Below are 21,202 nucleotides of genomic sequence, written 5' to 3'. Positions count from 1 at the left end.
TCCATCCGTTGCTTCTTATCCTTCCCTTTGGTGCTTTGGAGAATAGCTTGACTCCCTCTTCTTTGGGGCAGCCCCTAAGATATTGGAAGACTGCTATCATGTCCCCCCTGATCCTTCTCTTCATTAAACTGGACATACCCAATTCCAGCAACCGTTCCTCATATGATTTAGCCTCCAGTCTCCTAATCATCTTTGTTGCTCTTCTCTGCACTCTTTCTAGAGTCTCAACCTCTTTTTTACATCGTGGTGACCAAACCTGAATGCAGTATTCCAAGTGTGGCCTTACCAAGGCATTGTAAGTGGTATTAACACTTCACCTGATGTTGATCCTATCCTTCTGTTCATGCAGCCTAGCACTGTGTTGGCTTTTTGGGCAGCTGCAGCACACGGCTGGCTCCTATTTAAGTAATTGTCCACTAGGACTCCGAGATCCCTCTCACAGTTACTACTATTGAGCCAGGGACCACCTATATTATACTAGTGCAGTTGTTTTTTCTTGTCTTAGCTTTCTCTATATTGAATTTGAATTGACATTTTGAAAACTTCAAAATATCCAAGCAAGATGGTTTTTTCTATTAACGACTTAGGGCAGTGGTTCTCAACCTGTGGGTCGGGACCCCATTTGGGGTCGAACGACCATTTCACGGGGGTCGCCAAACAACGCAGTCCGCCATTTTTCCCCCCTTTTCCTTAGCTGTGCTAATCCCTTTTATTCTATTGGCTTTTGAAAGCCAATAGAATAGACTCTCTTGAATAGAGTCTAATTCTATTGGCTTTCAAAAGCCAATAGGAATTGTCCAGGCTGTCTCTGCCCTGCTGAGCCCGCCAAAAGTCCCATTCTGCAAACGGTGCTGCACCAGTTGAGTAGTCCTCGACTTACGACCGGTTGAGTAGTCCTTGACTTATGACCGGTTGGGGGGTCGCGGCATTAAAAAGGTTGAGAACCACTGACTTAAGGAGAAAGAGGGAGGGAGGGAGGGTGTGAGAGAGAGAGAGGGAAAGAGAGAGAGAGAGAGAGAGAGAGAGAGAGAGAGAGAGAGCGCTTATTAAATTTACAAAACTGGGTGGAATTACTTATTCCAGGAGACAGAAACACGCTTGAAGGTGCACGGGGTAAGTTAGAGACATGCGTTCAAAATAACAGAATGAAATTTAACTAGTGCAAATGCCAAGGTTTTTTATTTAGGCGAGAAATTGATCATGCAGCAGTTGGGGTGAATAAAATCAGTGGGAGCACAGGGACCCCAGCTTTAAGCATCCTTAATCCCCAGGATATCTTCATTTCCACCAAGACAGAGACATGTGGTCATTTGTTCGGCTCACCGTGACAACTCTGGTCTTTCTGAAAGTGTCCTGCAACCCCGTGGATCTGGCCTTGGAAGGGGCATGGAAGGGATGGAAGGAAACACACGCCAAGAGCTACTTGGAGGTGAGTTTGTGTCAGCCTTGTGAGGTAGTCCAGTTGGGAAGTGTGTCCAGCAGACCTAATTCTACTGTATTGGAAGGGGACATAAATGGATCTCAACTTTGGCAGCTTTAAGATGGGTGGACTTCCAGAATCCCCCAGCCAGCATGCTTTACGATGAGTGGGCTTCGACTCCCAGAATTCCCCATGTAGCATGCTTTATGATGGGTGGACTTCCACTCCCAGAATTCCCCAGCCAGCATCCTTTAAGATGGGTGGACTTCAACTCCCAGAATTCCCCATTCAGCATGCTTTAAGACGGGTGGACTTCAACTCCCAGAATTCCCCAACCAGCATGCTTTAAGATGGGTGTATTTAATCTCCCAGAATTTGCCATCCAACATGCTTTAAGATGGGTGGACTTCAACTCCCAGAATTCCCCATTCAGCATGCTTTAAGATGGGTGGACTTCACCTCCCAGAATCCTCCAGCCAGCATGCTTTAAAATGGGTGGACTTCGACTCCCAGGAGCCCCTAGCCAGCATGCTTTAAGATGGGTGGACTTCAACTCCCAGAATTCCCCATCTAGCATGCTTTAAGATGGGTGGACTTCACCTCCCAGAATCCTCCAGCCAGCATGCTTTAAAATGGGTGGACTTCGACTCCCAGAATCCCCTAGCCAGCATGCTTTAAGATGGGTGGACTTCAACTCCCAGAATTCCCCATCTAGCATGCTTTAAGATGGGTGGACTTCAACTCCCAGAATTCTCCATTCAGCATGCTTTAAGATGGGTGGACTTCAACTTTCACACTTATGACCATTGCAGCAAAATTCAGACGCTTGACAACTGACTCATATTTATGACGGTCGCAGCGTCCTGGGGTCCTGCGATCCCCTTTTGCGACCTTCTGACAAGCAAAGTCAGTGGGGGAAGCCGGAATCCCTTCACAACCTTGGTCCTAACTTAACAACTGCAGTGATTCACTTAACAACTGTGGCAAGAAAGGCTGTAAAATGGGGCAAAACTGCCTTCACAACTGTCTCGCTGGCAACAAAAATTTGGCGCTCCACTATGGTCGTAAATTGACCTGTACTGAAATCTATCTACTGTTGCTTCTTGGATCAGGCTTCAGTGTTTCTCAACCTTGACAATTTTAAGGCACGTGGACTTCAACTCCCAGAATTCCACAGCCAGCATTGCTGGCTGTGGAATTCTGGGAGTTGAAGTCCACGTGCCTTAAAATTGTCAAGGTTGAGAAACACTGGCTAATGGATCATGGTGTCTCCTTGTCACTGGCCTTAAATTAAAATGTTATTTAAGTTTGGGGGGGGTTCCCTTGGGGTGAGATGGGTTGTGGGGGGGAGCGTTTGTGTCTCAGTTTGTGACAGGCCCTTTGTGTCGTTACAGGAGGAAGAATCTTTCCGTCGGACGATTTGGGAGAGGAACCTGTGGAGAATTGAACAACACAATTTGGAAGCCGCTCAGGGCAAACACAGCTTCCAAGTGGCCATGAACCACTTGGGTGATCTGGTAAACTCTGGATGGGTTGTTGTTGTTGTGCAGTTGCTAAGTTGTGTCTAATCGTTGTGACCACAGCACGCCAGCTCCCTCTGCCCTCCACCGTCCCCTGGAGTTTGCCCAAATTCACATTCGTTGTGTTGATCTTTCTATCTAACAAATCTCATCCTCTGCCATCTCTTCTTGACTTCCGCCTTCGCTAACACGTCCTCTCTTTTCATTGGAGGGCCAAATTAAAGGTATCAGTCCTTGATTTACGACCAGTGGTGGGATTAACATAGGTGAACAATCGGTTCTCTGTGTGGATGCCGCTTTCGGAAGTTCGTTCTAGGCCTGGGCAACAAACAATTAACTACAGGTTCTGCCGAAGTGGTGCGCACCGGCTGAGTCCATAGTGGCTGTGGAATTCCGGGAGCTGAAGTCCAGAGATGCTGGCTGGGGAATTCTGGGAGTTGAAGTCCAGAGATGCTGACTAGGGGATTCTGGGAGTTGAAATCCATAAATATTGATTGGGGAATTCTGGGAGTTGAAGTCCAGAGATATTGATTGAGGGATTCTGGGAGTTGAAGTCCACAGACATTGCCTGGGGAATTCTGGTAGCTGAAGCCCACATATGCGGCGTCTCTAGTCGTACGGGGAGACTTCTCTCCTCGTCGGCTAGCTTTCCCTCTGCTGGCAGATCCTTATGCCGGTCCAAAGTCGCCCTGGAGGATGCGACTTCTGTCGAGGAGGCTCTGCTCAGCTGATGAGGAGCGGCGGCTCCCTCAGCTGTCCGAGCCATCTCTGAGGGCCAACGGAGAAGAAGATCAGGCAGAAGTCCACAGATATTGATTGAGGGATTCTGGGAGTTGAAGTCCACAGATGCTGCCTGGGGGATTCTGGGAGTTGAAGTCCACAGATACTGCCTGGGGAATTCTGGTAGCTGAAGTCCACATACTTTAAAGTTACCAAGGTTAAGAAACGGTGCTGTAGCCTAGAGAGTTACAGTTTGGCTTCCCTTTGATGACTACCTTAGAAGCACATCCATCTTCCTCTTTCACCTTCTCTACCTCGGTTTCTCCCACGACTTGGTCTGCTGTCTTGCTGAAAAATTAAGTCACCAGCGGGAGACAAAATTCCTGATTTCTTCCCCAGACAGATGAGGAGTTTAACCAGATGTTGAATCGTTTCCAGCCCGATCAAACCAAAGAGCATGAAGAAGGTGCCACTTACTTCCAAGAATCAGCCACGAAGGAGATACCCAAGCAGGTGGACTGGCGTACGAAGGGCTTCGTCACTCCTATAAAAAATCAGGTGAGTTCTGGGGATTTTTGTAATCAAGCTAGAATTTTTCTTTTTTTCCACGTTTACGGGAAAAATCTCCTCCTCCTCCTCCTCCTCCTCCTCCTCCTCCTTCTGCAATGATAGGGGACCATGACAGCCAGCTTTGTTCTCCAGACCAATCTTTTTCTTCTTCCTCTTCTTTCTTCCTTCTTTTTCCATCTCCTCCTCCTCATCCCCCTTCTCTTTCTTCTCTCTCCGATCCTTCTCTGCCCTCTCCTCCTCCTCATCTCCTCCCTCTTCTCTTCATCTTCATCTTCCTTTTTCTTTCTTCAAAAATAGATCATGCCAGACAAATCTTATGGCATTCTTTGACCAAGTGATGAGTTCCCCAAGTGATGGGGAACTCATCAAATTTGCAGACAACATCAAGCTGGCAGGAATAGCCAACACTCCAGAAGACAGGCTTAGGATATAGGAGGATCTGGACAGACTTGAACACTGGGCACTAACTAACAAAATGAAATTCAGTGGTGAAAAAAGTCAGGTTCTACATTTAGGCAAGAAAAACCAAATGTGCAGGTATAGTATAGGGGGTACCTTGCTCAATAGTAGCAACTGTGAGAGGGATCTCGGAGTCCTAGAGGACAATCACTTAAATAGGAGCCAGCCGTGAGCTGCAGTTGCCAAAAAAGCCAACACAGTGCTAGGCTGCATTAACAGAGGGATAGAATCAAGATCACGTGAAGTGTTAATATCCCTTTACAAGGCCTTGGTAAGGCCACACTTGGAATATTGCATCCAGTTTTGGTCACCACGATGTAAAAAAGATATTGATACTCTAGAAAGAGTGCAGAGTAGAGCAACAAAGATGATTAGGGACTGGAGGCTAAAACATATAAGGAACGGTTGCTGGAATTGGGTATGTCTAGTTTAATGAAGAGAAGGACGAGGGGGGACATGATAGCAGTGTTCCATTTCTTCTCCTCTCCCATTTCTCCTCCCTCTCTACCCCCTTCTCCTTCCCCTTCCTATTCCCTCCCCTCCCCATCCTCTCCTTCTCTTCTCTTCCTTCTCCTCCTTGCCCTTCCCCTCCTTCTCCTTCACCTTCTTCTCCATTTCTTCTCCTCTCCCATTTCTCCTCCTCCTCCCTCTCTACTCCTCTTCCCCTTCCCCTTCCTATTCCCTCCCCATCCTTTTCTCCTTCTCTCCTCCTCCTCCTTCTCCATTTCTTCTCCTCTCTCATTTCTCCTCCCTCTCTACTTCTCCTTCCCCTTCTCCTTTCCCTTCCCCTTCTCTTCCTTCTCCTTCTCCTTCTCCTCCTCCTCCTCCATTTCTTCTCCTCTCCCATTTCTCCTCCCTCTATACTCCTCTTCCCCTTCTCCTTCCCCTTCCCCTCCTCCTCCTCCATTGCTTCTCCTCTCCCATTTCTCCTCCCTCTCTCCCTCTTTCCCCTTCTTCTTTCCCTTCCCCTTCTCTTCCTTCTCACCTTCTCCTTCTACCTTCCCTTCGTTGTCCTTCCTTTCTTTCACTGTCTCCATCTACCTTCTCCTCCTCCTCAATTAAATACCGAACCCTAGACACCAGCTTTGGCCTCCTGGCCCTGCAGAGCTCCTCCCAGCCTCTTCCACTCTTCACAGGGACACTGTGGCTCCTGCTGGGCCTTCAGTGCCACGGGGGCTCTGGAGGGTCTGCTCTTCAAGAAGACCGGCAAGCTGGTCCCCCTGAGCGAGCAGAACCTCATGGACTGCTCCTGGAAGCTGGGCAACAAGGGCTGTCATGGAGGCTACGTCAGCCACGCCTTTGAGTACGTTCGGGACAACCGAGGCATCAATTCGGAGCAGGATTATCCTTACCCGGAGAAGGTGAGAGAGGGAGACGAGGTGGACATGGGCAAGGCGTGATCGACCGACGGAAGAGAATCTTTGTGGCTCAGAGTGGAGCTGTGGGGTCCTCGGGGCCCTCTGAGCTGTGTCCTTTTCTTACAGACGTCTCATGACCCGACTAGGTAACGTCATCAGTGCTAGAAACGAAAAGAATGAAACAAAGCTCTTTTCATTAAGCTCCTCCTTAATGGAGAAAAGGACGAGGGGGGACATGAGAGCAGCCTTCCAATATCTCAGGGGCTGCCCCAAAGAAGAGTGAGTCAAGCTATTCTCCAAAGCACCTGAAGGCAGGACAAGAAGCAACAGATGGAAACTAATCAAGGAGAGAAGCAACCTAGAACCAAGGAGAAACTTCCTGACAGTGAGGACAACCTGCCTCCAGAAATAGTGAATGCTCCAACACTGGAAGTTTTCAAGAAGAGACTGGACAGCCATTTGTTTGAAATGGTATAGGGTTTCCTGCCTGAGCAGGGGGTTGGACTAGATGACCTCCAATGTCCCTTCCAAACCTGATTCTATGTTCTATGGGCCAATCTCAGAAAAGGCTGCTAAACTTCCCCTGCGTCTTCCTGTCCCATCTCTACAGGACGAGATACTCTACTCTACTCTACTCTACTCTACTCTACTCTACTCTACTCTACTCTACTCTACTCTATTCTGAAGAAGCCCACCCCCTTCCAGCACTGATGATGTTACCTAGTTGGGTCATGAAATGTCTGCAAGAAAAGAACCAATCCAGAGAGCATGAAGGACCCCCCCCCCAAGACTATGTTTGTAGTTATTATTCTTCTATTTACTGGCCATTTTGTTGATTACACAATGAACAGTATGTTACTTAAAAGGTCATACTCTACAGGTGCTCCTCGACTTACATCGATTCAGTTAGTGACCCCCTCAAAGTTACAACAGCACTGAAAAAAGTGACTTAGGAGTTGAAGTCCACAAGTCTTAAAGTTGCCAGAGTTGAGGACCCCTGTTCGATGGAAGATGGGTTTGACTATTTTCCAGCCTGCAGGCAAGGGATGCGGGCTTTCCTACGTATCTCAGGGATCAAGCTATTCCATAAAGTGAGGACCACCACTCTTAGCCAAAACAGCAACTGGATCTACTGTAGCCAAATGCTGAATTTGTCCCCCCACCCCCGCGAAGTAGCAAATCTCAGGGTAATTCTGCTGAGTCTCAACTGGCAGCAGTTTGGCAATTCGAGTCTCTCCGACTCAAACTTGACTCAGCCTTCCGTCCTTCCGACGTCAGTAAAATGAGGACCCAGATTGTTGGAGCAGTGGGCAGATAGGCTGACTATAAATTGCTCAGAGAGGGCTGTCAAAGCACTGTGAAGCGATATACGTCCAAGTGCTATTGCTATTTATTCTGTGCAGTGCACTAAATCACACATGGAGAGCTAATTTGGCGTCTCAGTTTGATTGCTACAATTTAAGAAAGATGTTGAGACTCTAAAAAGAGTGCAGAGAAGAGCAACAAAGAGGATCAGGGGACTGGAGGCTAAAACATATAAGGAATTGCTGGAATTGGGGATGTCTAGTTTAATGAAGAGAAGGACGAGGGGGGACATGATAGCAGCCTTCCAATATCTCAGGGGCTGCCCCAAAGAAGAGGGAGTCAAGCTATTCTCCAAAGCCCCTGAAGGCAGGACGAGAAGCAATGGATGGAAACTAACCAAGGAAAGAAGCAACCTAGAACTAAGGACAGTTAGAACAATTAACCAGTGGAACAACCTGCCTCCAGAAGCGGTGAATGCTCCAACACTGGAAGTTTTTAAGAAGAGATTGGACAGCCATTTGTCTGAAATGGTATAGGGTTTCCTGCCTGAGCAGGGGGTTGGACTAGATGACCTCCAACATCCCTTCCAACCCTGATTCTATGTTCTATGGGCCAGTCTCAGAAAAGGCTGCTAAACTTCCCCTGCGTCTTCCTGTCCCATCTCTGCAGGACGAGTTCGAATGTCACTACAACCCAACAACTCGGGTGGGCAACTGCACGTCCTTAGTGCGGATTCAGTCACAGAATGAGGCAGCCCTGGAGCAAGCTGTGGCCACGATGGGGCCAGTATCCTTGGGTGTGGACGCGAAGAATTTCGGATTCCATTTCTATAAGTCGGGTAAGGAGAACTGAGGCAATTGAGGATCTGTAGAGCCGGGGTCTTCAAACGTGGCCCTTTTATGACTTGTGGACTTCAACTCCCAGAATTCCTCAGCCAGGCACACTGGCTGAGGAATTCTGGGAGTTGAAGTCTGCAAGTCATGAAGGGGCCATAGTTCCCCCATGCTGGCTGAGGAATTCTGGGAGTTGAAGTCCACAAGTCCTAAAAGGGCCAAGTTTGAAGACCCCTGAATTAGAGAGTGCTGACTCATGCATGAGGCAATCTACACTCTGATTGGTTGCTGTGAGTATGAAGGGGGCGTTTCCCTTTTTTCCCGCCTTTTTTCCTCTGGGTGTTCTGTATACTGTTTGATTTACCTCAGGATATCCCTATGTGCCTGACTATCTTGTGTTTTTCCTTTCTGGGTGATGATAAAAATGTAAATTTAAATGTGCCTGGCTGAGGAATTCTGGGAGTTGAAGTCCACAAGTCCTAAAAGGGCCACGGTTGAAGACCCCTGCTGTAGAGTAATCTGATGGCTGTAAGATAGATCTGTGGGCTAAATAAAGACAGTCCTCATTTAGTGATTGCTTCAGACAATGACCATTCACCGTTACTCATGAAAAAAGTCACTTTGCGAGCCATCCTTGTCTTGAAGAGCTTCATGGCTCTTTAAAGCAAAAGAAAGTCGGTGCCAGAATCCAATTATATTTCATCTTTGGTTATCAAATATAGAAAACCCCAATTCTGCCTTCTCTGGATTCTGCCATAAGAGGGAGAGAAGGGGGAGAACAAAAGGGCTTTATGGCCCTCACTTCCTTCAGTATACTTCTAAGGAACTGAATGTGTGTATTGCAACTTCAAAGAGTTTGAATGGGGTTAGCACCAAAAGGCCTTATCATAACAAAGGAGGCTATTTACCTTTCATGTAGTTTATCTGAAGTCTCCATCCAGACGGAAGAAAGGAAAAAAGGGGTGGGATTGTGATGCCTGAAACTGTCACTGGAAGAGGGGGGTGATTGGGTGGGACTACTGGGGAACCCCTTAAAACCTCGAATGGGAGAGCTTGAACCTCAAGTCCTGTCTAGAACGCCTGCAACCATTTTCTCTTAATAAAGGATCCCTGTTGGAAGAAATATTCCAAGAGTTCTGTCTTCTTAAGATGCAAAGTGGGGTGGGTCCTTACATTCGGATCGTGGGCACAGGACCCTTTCATTTAGTGATTGCTCTGCTTAATGACCAAGTCACTGGTGCCAATTTTGCTTGCTGAAACAAGGATGGCCTCTATTGGGTTTGGGTAAAATCTTCAGTTCTAAAAGGGAGTGAGGTTTGCTCTCTGCTTATATTTACATACCATTGGGTTGTTTTTTTCTTGCAGACGTTGCACAACCCAATTAGGTAACATCATCAGTGCTACAAAGGAGTGGGGTTTGCTGTCTGTTTATACAATATGTTAGTGGCAAAACAGACATCAAAAAGCCACCAAGGAAACAAAAAAGATCAAAACGCCTCCTCACCAGCAAACAACACCTAGATAACCAAAGACAACACCAAGATTTAACACTCATCGCGTAATGTTTTATTTGGTATTTTAATTGCATGACAGTAAGCCGCCTAGCGTAGAAGTCTTGGCGTAGAAGTCTAACAGTAAATAAAAATAGAGTAAATAAGTTTAACACTTATTAAATATTATTATTAAATATTAATGAGCCGAGGTGGCGTAGCAGTTAGAGTGCAGTACTGCAGGCCACTTTAGCTGACTATGTTCAGCAGGTCAACGGTTCAAATCTCACCGGCTCAAGGTTGACTCAGCCTTCCATCCTTCCGGGGCAGGTAAAATGAGGACCCAGATTGTTGGGGGCAATGTAAATATATATATATATATATATATATATATATATATATATATATATATATACACATTGCTTACTGGTGTACACCGCTTAGAAAGTGCTTGCACTTAAAGTGGTATATAAGTCTCATAAATAAATAAATAAATAAACACTATATCAACCATCAAGCAGTAAACAAATTCCCAATCAAAGAACAACCAATTCAGACCAACAATCAAACAGTAAACAACAGCCTAATCAAGGAAACATCAAGACCATCCCCACCCAATGCTGACAGGGCAAGCCACCTGTATGTAAACAGAGAGCAAACCCCACACTACTTTCCAGCACTGATGATGTTACCTAGTTGGGTTATGAAACGTCTGGAAGAAAATAACCAAGCTCAGAGAGCACCAAGGACTCCACATCAGTCAGTCAGTCAGTAAGTCAGTCAGTCTCTCTTTCTCCATCCATCCATCCATCCATCCATCCATCCATCCATCCATCCATCATCTATCATCTATCATCTGTCATCTATCATGTCTATCTATCTATCTATCTATCTATCTATCTATCTATCTATCTATCTATCTATCTATCTATCTATCTGGAGTGGGTGAATGTCTGTGGAAGAAAAAAAAGCAACTTTGGGGGTGGAATGGGCATGTACATATGTGTACATGCACAGACACAGAAGTTTAAGAGACCTCCTACTAGTACATTTTGAGGGCCATCTCTCTCTCTCTCTCTGTGTGTGTGTTCTGTTCTTCTCTGCCCAGGTATCTTTGCAAGCAGCGAGTGCACCCACAAGGTCACTCACGCCATGCTGGCTGTGGGCTACGGCACTGAGCAGGAGGGTGAGAAGACCACCGATTACTGGATCCTAAAGAACAGGTGATTAAAGAGGAGATGGCACAGGATGAAGAAGAAGGGCGTTGAAAATCAGTTCCTGGGTCAAAGTTAAATCTCATTTATTTTATCATCAGGTTTAGCTAAGAAAGTGTGAGGGGCTATTTGTTAGAACAGGGTTTCTCAGCCTTGGTAAGGTTGCCCCAGCTGGCTTTTTATGCCTAAGATGGAACTAGAACTCACCATCTCCTGATGATTGACCCAAAGTCACCCAGCACTTTCATACCTAAGGCTAGACTACAACTCACCGTCTCCTGGTGACTGGCCCAAGATCGCCCAGCTGTTCTATACCTAAGGATGGATTAGAACTCACCATCTCCTGGTGATTGGGCTAAGATCACCCAGCTGTTTTACATCTAATGACGGACTAGAATTCACCATCTCTTGGTGTTGGCCCAAGGTCATCCAGCCAACTTTCATGCCTAAGGCACGACTAGATCTCCCAATCTCCTATTTTCTACCCTGGGGCCTTAAGCAGACCAAACTCTGCTTAAAGCAGTTCATTCTTGGCAACACAGAGGATCTGGGCCAGCTGTAGAAGGGATACAGGCAAATCTCTTGATCGGTCAAGGGTTCAAGAGCGTCGGAATTCATTGTTGGAACATATTTTTAGGCAACAACAACAATAGTATTCAGCCAGTAGATGGCAGAATTTACAAGCTTGGATCTATGGTATATAGCAGGGGTCTTCAAACTTGGCCCTTTTATGACTTGTGGACTTTAACTCCCAGAATTCCTCAGCCAGTCATGCTGGCTGAGGAATTCTGGGAGTTAAAGTCCACAAGTCATAAAAGGTCCATAGTTCCCCCATGCTGGCTGAGGAATTCTGGGAGTTGAAGTCCATAAGTCATGAAGGAGCCATAGTTCCCCCATGCTGGCTGAGGAATTCTGGGAGTTGAAGTCCGCAAGTCATAAAAGAGCCCAGTTTGAAGACTCCTGGTATATAGTGTATATACCAGGGGTAGGCAACCTTGGCTCTTTTATGACTGGCTGGCTCAGGAATTCTGGGAGTTGAAGTCCACAAGTCATAAAAGAGCCAAGGTTGCCTATCCCTGGTATATATGTTGCTTTGTTCTAAGTAGAGTTTCCTATTTCCTATTTCCTATTACAGTTATATAGTTGAGCAGTTAGGCACATGATGACTGTTCTCTTTGTTTGCTCTGTGTAATACTTTATATAAACAGGATTTCTAACAAAGAGCCAATTTTGCCACACACCATCAATTGTCCACCTATTAATCTCCCTTTCTTCCTTTCTTCTCTTTCCCAGCTGGTCTGAGAATTGGGGCGAGCAGGGCTACATGCGATTGGTGAAAGGAGTGGATAACCATTGTGGGGTAGCCAATCAAGCTTGTTATCCAACTATGTAACTGATCCAGCATCGTTTCATCCCAAATCTTCTCCGCCTCGGAGTTTCGACCTTTCCAACTGAGCTGTCCCTTGCTGGCGTCGTTGCCCCAGATTGGGTTAAAAGTTTAAATCAGGGGTCTTCAAACTTGGCCCTTTGATGACTTGTGGACTTCAACTCCCAGAATTCCTCAGCGAGGCATGCCTGGCTGAGGAATTCTGGGAGCTGAAGTCCACAAGTCATCAAAGGGCCAAGTTTGAAGACTCCTACTTTAAATCCAATGTATTTCTTCCTGGTTTCTGATCCTAGTTTTCCCACGGTGTGAAGAGTGCTCTGCTGTTGTTAGCAGCTTCCTGAATCTAATCATGAGTGGTCTGCAGTACGCAAGTTTCAATAAAGGTTCTATTGTGCTTGTTCAATGCCTAATGGAGTGATTCCTACACCTTTCCTTTATTTTTCCCTCTGTCCCAGGGGTGTCAAACTCGCTACGTCACGTGATGTGTCGCAACGTATCGTGACTTCTTTCCCATTGCTGGAGCTGGGGTGGATGTGGTTTTGGCATGACGCATCCGGCCAGTGGGCTGGCAGTTTGACACCCATGCTGTATCCCCCCCCCCTTTTTTTTTGCATAAATGTGAATACCAATAGAAGAGAATATTTGTAGCTGAAGCTCAAGGAGGAGGAGGAGGAGGAGGAGGAGGATTGTGGGGTCCTTGGTGCTCTCTCAGCTGGGTGGTTTTCTTGCAGACGTTTCATGAACCAACTAGGGAACGTCATCAGTACTCGTGATTTGCTCCCTGTTTATGTACAGTACAAATAGTCCTTGACTTACAGCCATTAGTTTAGTGACTGTTCAAAGGCACTGAAAAAAGTGACTTATGACCATTTTTCACACTTATACACATTTGCAGCATCCCCGTGGGCACGGGATCAAAATTTGGATGTTTGGCCAATGGGCCTTTTTTAAGGTTGTCCTCCTTTAGAGTAGTAGTAGTAGTAGTAGTAGTAGTAGTAGTAGTAGTAGTAGTAGTAGTAATAAAATTGGAAGGGACCTTGGAGGTCATCTAGTCCAACCCCTTGCTCAGGCAGGAAACCCTATACCAATTCAGACAAATGGCCGTCCAGTCTCTTCTTAAAAACTTCCAGTGTTGGAGCATTCACAGCTTCTGGAGGCAGGTTGTTCCACTGGTGAATTGTTCTCACTGTCAGGAAGTTTCTCCTTAGTTCCAGATTGCTTCTCTCCTTGATTAGTTTCCACCCGAGTAAGGATGCAGATCATGCCAACAGCATTGCTCCTGGTATTTTCTGTCCTTTAGATAAACCAAAACGAAGAAGACAGACTAGATAAACTGGAACTAAGGAGAAATTTCCTGACAATGAGGAGCATTAACCAATGGAACTACCTGCCTCCAGAAGTTGTGAATGCTCCAACACTGGAAAGTTTTAAGATGAGATTGGACAGCCATTTGTCTGAAATGGTAGTATATTCTAACTACTGCACCACCACGGCTCTAGAATAGAATTGAATAGAAAGAATAGAATTAGAAATGAATACAAATGAATGGAACTGGAACAGGAACAGAAACAGAATGAAATGGAATAGAGTAGTATACAGAGTAGACAAGAATAGAAAATAGAGAATGGAAGAGGAGAGGAGAGGAGAGAAGAGAAGAGAAGAGAAGAGAAGAGAAGAGAAGAGAAAGAAGCAGAGGGGCGGGGGGAAGAGAAGAGAAGAGAAAGGGGAGGGGAAGAGAAGAGAAAAGAAGAGAAGAGAAAGGAAGGAAGAGGAGAAGAGAAGAGAAAAAAAGAGAAGAGAAGAAAAGAGAAGAGAAGAGAAGAGAAGAGAAGAGAAGAGAAGAGAAGAGAAGAGAAGAAAAAAATATTCTTTATTGGCCAAGGAATTTGTCTCCGGTAAAGAAGTTCTCAGTGTATATACTTCATACCCTATCAAATAATAATAACAATAGTACCAAAACAATAAACAACAGTACCAACAATGCAAGACACAAACAGCATACAAAAACTAAAACAGAACGGCAACTACCACAACTGGACTTTGGCAGAACGTGCAAAGGATGTTTACTTTCCAGCCAGAACGGAGCGTTCAACTCGGCATGCCGAAATTGGTCTGTTGCAATCCCGACCCTCCCCATCGTCCGATTTTGGAACTGGCCTGTTTTTCCTCGGACGAAGGGCATGGCTAGATCCCTGCATGTAGGGTGGATCGAGACACATTTTAAGGTAAGTAGCGCTTTCTTGAAGGGCAGTTGAGGGTCGAGGGGGCAGTGCCACTCACCAACCAAATGAGAGCAAACGAGGATTAAAAGAAGGCCGATATGAACAGTTCAGTCCAAAGGAAAACCAATTCAGTCCCCCCAAAATAAGACTGAAGCTTTAAAGTCAGGGAGGGCAAATTCTGTTTCTTTAATTCATTGCCATGTTTTTTTTTCTGCAATACAGTAAGTTATGGTCGTCAGTTATGCAAAAATTAGGCAGAGAACATAGATCTTCCTTCCTCCCTGGGTCTTCCGTCTTTTTCCTTCCCTTCTGACTTCTGTGTACTGGTTTTTCTTTTTTTTTTCCTTTCCTTTCCCTCTCTTTATCTGGCGCCCTCCAAATATTTAATAATAATAATAATAATAACAACAACAACAACAACAACAATAATAATAATAATAATAATAATAATAATAATAATAATAATAATAATCCCCCAGTGAGGCACTACCTTGACGTGATTGTGGGGCTTGTGTACTCTGAGGAAGATGAGAGCTATGCCAGAGGTTCAACCATACTGGACAGGTCTCATCAGAGGAGTCAGACAAAGAGTGTCTCTCCCATAAAAAATATGGTGAGACGTAAATTTCAGAATGCCATACCGGCTCGGACGTCGCCCGGGTTAACAAGGTCCGCGCTAGATATTGGAGTTCCTGGATATCTGGTGAAAAATGGGTTACAGGACTCAGGACTGTTGGCTGAGCAACCAGGGCCAGCAGCTGCAGAACTACTGGAAGAAAAGGTGTTTACCCGTCGCAGATACACAGTGATGGAAAACAAAGAAATAATGATCTGTTACTACAGATCAAGTCCAACAAGAAGAGGATATCTAAAACGAATGCACCAGTTCTGGAAAGAACAACATCCAGAATCAGAAATAACAGAACAGAGACTAGCAGATCAACGCCGATTTATAACACGAAATAAAGTATTTACAGAAACAGAATTGGACGAACTGCAAAGGTTTACCCAGGGCAAAGAAATCAAAGCCTTACAAGAAGTAATTCAGAATGTAGAGGCAAACCAGGGGGAGTTGGCAGTGAAAGAATCCAGTAGAGATATACAACTGTTCTCATTTGGAAACCAGGCGCCTATTCCTCAGGAAGAACAAAACCTTCTAACTAAAGAAATAAAAGAATTGAAACAAAGAATAACTGAGCATCTAGAACAGCACAAAAACAACAGAATAAGGCTGCCTGCATTGAAGCTTGTTTCAAAGAAACAGCTAGCACAAGCATTAAAAGATGCAAATACTGCAATAGCAAGTATAAGCACCAATTCACTGCAAGAAACAAACCAACTAATGTACAGCACAGCTGCAGTTATAACTGAATACCTGGGATGCAAAATCAACAAAGAAGAAAAACAAACAAACAATGCACCACAAAAATGGAAGGTTAGACTAGAAAATAAGATCAGCAAGTTAAGATCACATGCAAGCAAGCTAGAACAGATGAAAGAAAAGAAGCTGAAGAACAAGAAGACCAAAGAATACCTAATCAAGAAATACCACTTAGAAACAAGGAAGATCAAGGAAGCACTGGAAATAATAAAGCAACAAATAACAGCTATAGCCAGGAAAATCAGTAGATATGAAGCTCGAATTGCAAACTATAGGCAGAACCTCCAATTTCAATCCAATCAGAAACGTTTCTACCAATCCATCAATGGAGAAACTGCAAGGAATCAGTCAGTACCTGACAAGGAAGAAACAGTGCAATTCTGGAAGCAGATATGGGATAACCCAAAGAAATACAACAAGGATGCAGCTTGGTTAAAAGAGGTGGATGCAAATAAAACAGAAGTTGAAATGAAAGAACTAGTAATAACAACAAAAATGGTAGAAAAAAGAGCAAAGAAAATCAAAAATTGGTCAGCACCAGGTGAAGATGAACTGCATGGGTTTTGGTTGAAACATCTAACTGTTATACACCCACTCATTGCCAAGCAGTTCAACAATATACTACAAGGAGGAGAAATTGAAAAGTGGCTAACAACTGGGAAAACCTACCTAATAATGAAAAATCCAGCAAAAGGGGCAACACCAGGTAACTACAGGCCAATTACCTGCTTACCAACAACTTTCAAATTACTAACTGGTGTAGTAGCTGATGCAGTGCAACAGCATCTAGTTGAAAACAATCTCTTTCCACCTGAGCAGAAAGGAAACCGCCCCAATAGCAGAGGAACAAAAGATCAACTCCTAATAGACAAAATGATCTTGGAAAACTGCAAGAGAAGGAAGACCAACCTGAATGTGGCATGGATTGACTACAAAAAGGCATTTGACTCTCTGCCACATGATTGGATAATAAAGTGCCTAGAAATAACAGGAGTCAGTAGAAACATCAGAAAATTTGTGCAAAGATCGATGGCACAATGGAAGACACAGTTGCAGATCAATGGTGAGAGGCTGGGAGAGGTTAATATCAAGAGAGGAATATTTCAAGGAGATTCATTATCACCATTACTATTTGTTATTGCACTGTTTCCTCTGTCAACAATACTGAATAACTCAGGACATGGCTATCAAACATCAAAAACATCTGCCAGACTATCCCACCTCCTTTACATGGATGATCTGAAGCTGTATGGAAAAACATCATCTGAAATAGAATCGCTGCTCAACACTGTCCGTATATATAGCCAAGATATTGTAATGGAGTTTGGCTTGGACAAATGTGCCACACTTACTATCAAACAAGGAAAAATAGTGAAAACTGAAGGAATCAAGATGCCCCACGAAAATAACATTAAGAGTCTGGATGAGGAAGAGTACTACAAATACTTGGGTATCCTTCAAGCTGACAACATCAAGCACACTGAAGTCAAGAAAAAGATTAGAGGTGAATACATCAAGAGAGTGAAGAAGATCTTAAAATCCAAACTCAATGGAGGAAATACCATAAAGGCAATCAACACCTGGGCAATCCCAGTCATTAGGTACACAGCTGGAATAGTGGACTGGACTCAAGCAGAACTAAAAGCAATGGATAGGCAGACCAGAAAAATAATGACAATGAATCATGCCCTTCATCCACGCAGTGACATTGATAGACTTTATCTACCAAGGCAAATAGGTGGGCGTGGAATGCTACAAGTACATCAGATGGTTGAAGAAGAAAAAATGGCTTTGGAAGAATATCTGAAGAACAATGATGAAGATGCACTGAAATTAGTATATCAGGAAGGCTTACTAACTACTGGAGAGACCAAACTGGCCTACAAGAAAGACCAAATGAAGAACAGAATAGAGGCATGGGAAGACAAAGCACTACATGGCCAATACATGAAAAAAATAGCTGGGAAAGCAGATAATAACAAAACCTGGCAATGGCTAAGAGCAGGAAAATTGAAGAAAGAGACCGAGGGACTAATTCTGGCTGCACAAGACCAAGCCTTAAGGACAAATGCATACAAAGTCAAAATTGAGAAGACAGCAACAGACAGTAAGTGCCGCCTATGCAAAGAAGCTGAAGAAACAGTGGACCACTTGGTAAGCTGTTGCAAGAAGATTGCACAGACTGATTACAAGCAGCGGCATGACAAAGTAGCAACAATGGTGCATTGGAAGATCTGCAAAAAATATCATTTGCCTGTAAGCAAAAACTGGTGGGATCATAAAATAGAGAAAGTCATAGAAAATGATAAAATTAAACTGCTCTGGGACTTCAGAATTCAAACAGACAAGCACCTGCAACATAACACCCCAGACTTAACAATTGTCGATAAGAAAGACAAAAAAGTCTGGATAGTGGACGTGGCAGTGCCTGGAGACAGCAGAATAGAAGAGAAAGAACTGGAGAAGATAACAAAATACAAAGACCTACAAATAGAAATAGAAAGACTGTGGCAAAAGCAAGCAAGGGTAGTACCAATAGTCATAGGCTCCTTGGTGCAATCCCAAAACAACTGGAGCACCACTTGAACACCATTGGCATTGACAAATTCGCTATTAGTCAATTGCAAAAGGCGGCCTTATTAGGAACTGCTTCCATCCTGCGACGATACCTGTAATACCATCAAACATCCACATCTGCCTATCCCAGGTCCTGGGTAAGGACTCGATAGGTAGACAAAATGCCAAATCCAGTCTGAACATCTGGCTGACTGTGCGATGATCGATAATAATAATAATAATAATCTAGAACAGCACAAAAACAACAGAATAAGGCTGCCTGCATTGAAGCTTGTTTCAAAGAAACAGCTAGCACAAGCATTAAAAGATGCAAATACTGCAATAGCAAGTATAAGCACCAATTCACTGCAAGAAACAAACCAACTAATGTACAGCACAGCTGCAGTTATAACTGAATACCTGGGATGCAAAATCAACAAAGAAGAAAAACAAACAAACAATGCACCACAAAAATGGAAGGTTAGACTAGAAAATAAGATCAGCAAGTTAAGATCACGTGCAAGCAAGCTAGAACAGATGAAAGAAAAGAAGCTGAAGAACAAGAAGACCAAAGAATACCTAATCAAGAAATACCACTTAGAAACAAGGAAGATCAAGGAAGCACTGGAAATAATAAAGCAACAAATAACAGCTATAGCCAGGAAAATCAGTAGATATGAAGCTCGAATTGCAAACTATAGGCAGAACCTCCAATTTGAATCCAATCAGAAACGTTTCTACCAATGGAGAAACTGCAAGGAATCAGTCAGTACCTGACAAGGAAGAAACAGTGCAGTTCTGGAAGCAGATATGGGATAACCCAAAGAAATACAACAAGGATGCGGCTTGGTTAAAAGAGGTGGATGCAAATAAAACAGAAGTTGAAATGAAAGAACTAGTAATAACAACAAAAATGGTAGAAAAAAGAGCAAAGAAAATCAAAAATTGGTCAGCACCAGGTGAAGATGAACTGCATGGGTTTTGGTTGAAACATCTAACTGTTATACACCCACTCATTGCCAAACAGTTCAACAATATACTACAAGGAGGAGAAATTGAAAAGTGGCTAACAACTGGGAAAACCTACCTACATACCTACATCTGCCTATCCCAGGTCCTGGGTAAGGACTCGATAGGTAGACAAAATGCCAAATCCAGTCTGAACATCTGGGCTGACTGTGCGATGATCCATAATAATAATAATAATAATAATAATAAAGTTGGAAGGGACCTTGGAGGTCATCTAGTCCAACCCCCTGCTCAGGCAGGAAACCCTATACCATTTCAGACAAATGGCTGTCCAGTCTCTTCTTAAAAACTTCCAGTGTTGGAGCATTCACTGCTTCTGGAGGCAGGTTGTTCCACTGGTTAATTGTTCTAACTGTCAGGAAGTTTCTCCTTAGTTCTAGGTTGCTTCTCTCCTTGATTAGTTTCCATCCGTTGCTTCTTGTCCTGCCTTCAGGCGCTTTGGAAAATAGCTTGACTCCCTCTTCGTCATGGCAGCCCCTGAGATATTGGAAGACTGCTATCATGTCCCCCCTCATCCTTCTCTTCATTAAACTAGACATACCCAATTCCAGCAACCGTTCCTTATATGCTTTAGCCTGCAGTCCCCTAATCATCTTTGTTGCTCTTCTCTGTACTCTTTCTAGAGTCTCAACATCTTTTTTACATCATGGTGACAAAAACTGGATGCAGTATTCCAAGTGTGGCCTTACCAAGGCATTGTAAAGTGGTATTAATACTTCATGTGATCTTGATTCTATCCCTCTGTTAATGCAGCCTAGCACTGTGTTGGCTTTTTTGGCAGCTGCAGCACACTGCTGGCTCATATTTAAATGATTGTCCACTAGGACTCTGAGGTCCCTCTCACAGTTACTACTATTGAGCAAGGAACCACTTATACTATACTTGGACAACCACTTGTCTGGAGTGGTATATAGTCTCCTGCTTGAGCAAGGGGTTGGACTAGAAGATCTCCACAGTCCCTTCCAACTCTGTTATACTGTTATTCGGAGGCAGATGCAGCTCTTTTGCACAAAATGCTTGTGAAAACTGGGAAGAGGGGGGAGGATTTGCACTGCTGAGTTCAAAAAGAAGATGTGCATGTACGCGTATCTATAGCTGTGCATACATGTGTATGGACATTCTTTCTTTAAACCGCTTATTAACATTCAGTCTCTCTTTGTCATCAACAGGCAAGCACTTGCCTTTAATCTGTCAGGCATTTTGCTCTTTGATGCTCCTTTCAAAAGGAAGCAGAAGCATGCCTCAGCTGATCCTTCTGTGAAAAGAGAGCTTTGTTTCACTTGTCAGGATTCATATTAGCAAGATGCCCCCCTCCCTTTTGACTTGCAAATTAATGAAATACCCAGCTTTTTTCTTTGGATGTTTAGGTAGTAGATTTGGAAACATTACAAAGCCCAGTCCTCTTGGTCATTAGTTATTGTAGCGCTGGGTTCTCCAACACGGTACCATTGAACACTAAAGGGTCGGTAGACCCTTCTCTTGGTGTGCTACTGTGCTTCTTGCCTGTCAGATGTCCAAAGTTTTTTTCTTTAAAGATTATTTCAGTGACAAGAACAAAATGAATAACATTCTGCAATGCAAAGAACCATCCGCTAGGCTCTGTAGGCATTCTTAGAAACAGGAAACAGTGGATGGCACTTTACTGCTATTATGGTGTGTGTTTTGGTTTCAGGAGTGTTTGGTTTGTTTTTCCTTGGGAGTTTCTTTCTGTCCTTTGCAAACTGACTAGCTCTGGGTG

The 21,202-nt window shown here is 44.2% G+C and overlaps 1 protein-coding gene across 1 annotated transcript; it reads left to right on the top strand.

Moving 5' to 3' along the window:
• The first annotated feature begins 241 nt into the window (after nt 1–241).
• LOC120310636 (procathepsin L-like) lies at nt 242–12,674 on the top strand. The gene is made up of 8 exons (XM_039349272.1): nt 242–295; nt 1,297–1,429; nt 2,815–2,937; nt 4,060–4,218; nt 5,826–6,050; nt 8,022–8,190; nt 10,784–10,898; nt 12,183–12,674. The coding sequence occupies exons 1-8, from the start codon at nt 261–263 to the stop codon at nt 12,280–12,282; spliced, it is 1,059 nt and encodes a 352-aa protein (XP_039205206.1). The 5' UTR covers nt 242–260; the 3' UTR covers nt 12,283–12,674.
• The last annotated feature ends 8,528 nt before the right edge of the window (nt 12,675–21,202 follow it).

This window comes from Crotalus tigris, unplaced genomic scaffold (assembly GCF_016545835.1).
Source record: "Crotalus tigris isolate CLP2741 ecotype Arizona unplaced genomic scaffold, ASM1654583v1 scf7180000018244.697701, whole genome shotgun sequence".
Classification (NCBI taxonomy): Eukaryota; Metazoa; Chordata; class Lepidosauria; order Squamata; family Viperidae; genus Crotalus; species Crotalus tigris.
The sequence above is the reverse complement of the archived record's forward strand: the minus strand, read 5'-3'. Positions and strand labels throughout refer to the sequence as shown.

Excerpts from the sequence above, each read along its gene's own strand:
- LOC120310636 (XM_039349272.1), top strand. The coding sequence starts at position 261 with ATGCAGTATTCCAAGTGTGGCCTTACCAAGGCATT. Across the intron at positions 1,430-2,814 it reads ACGCCAAGAGCTACTTGGAG|GAGGAAGAATCTTTCCGTCG; the intron begins GTGAGTTTGTGT and ends GTGTCGTTACAG. Across the intron at positions 6,051-8,021 it reads ATTATCCTTACCCGGAGAAG|GACGAGTTCGAATGTCACTA; the intron begins GTGAGAGAGGGA and ends CCATCTCTGCAG.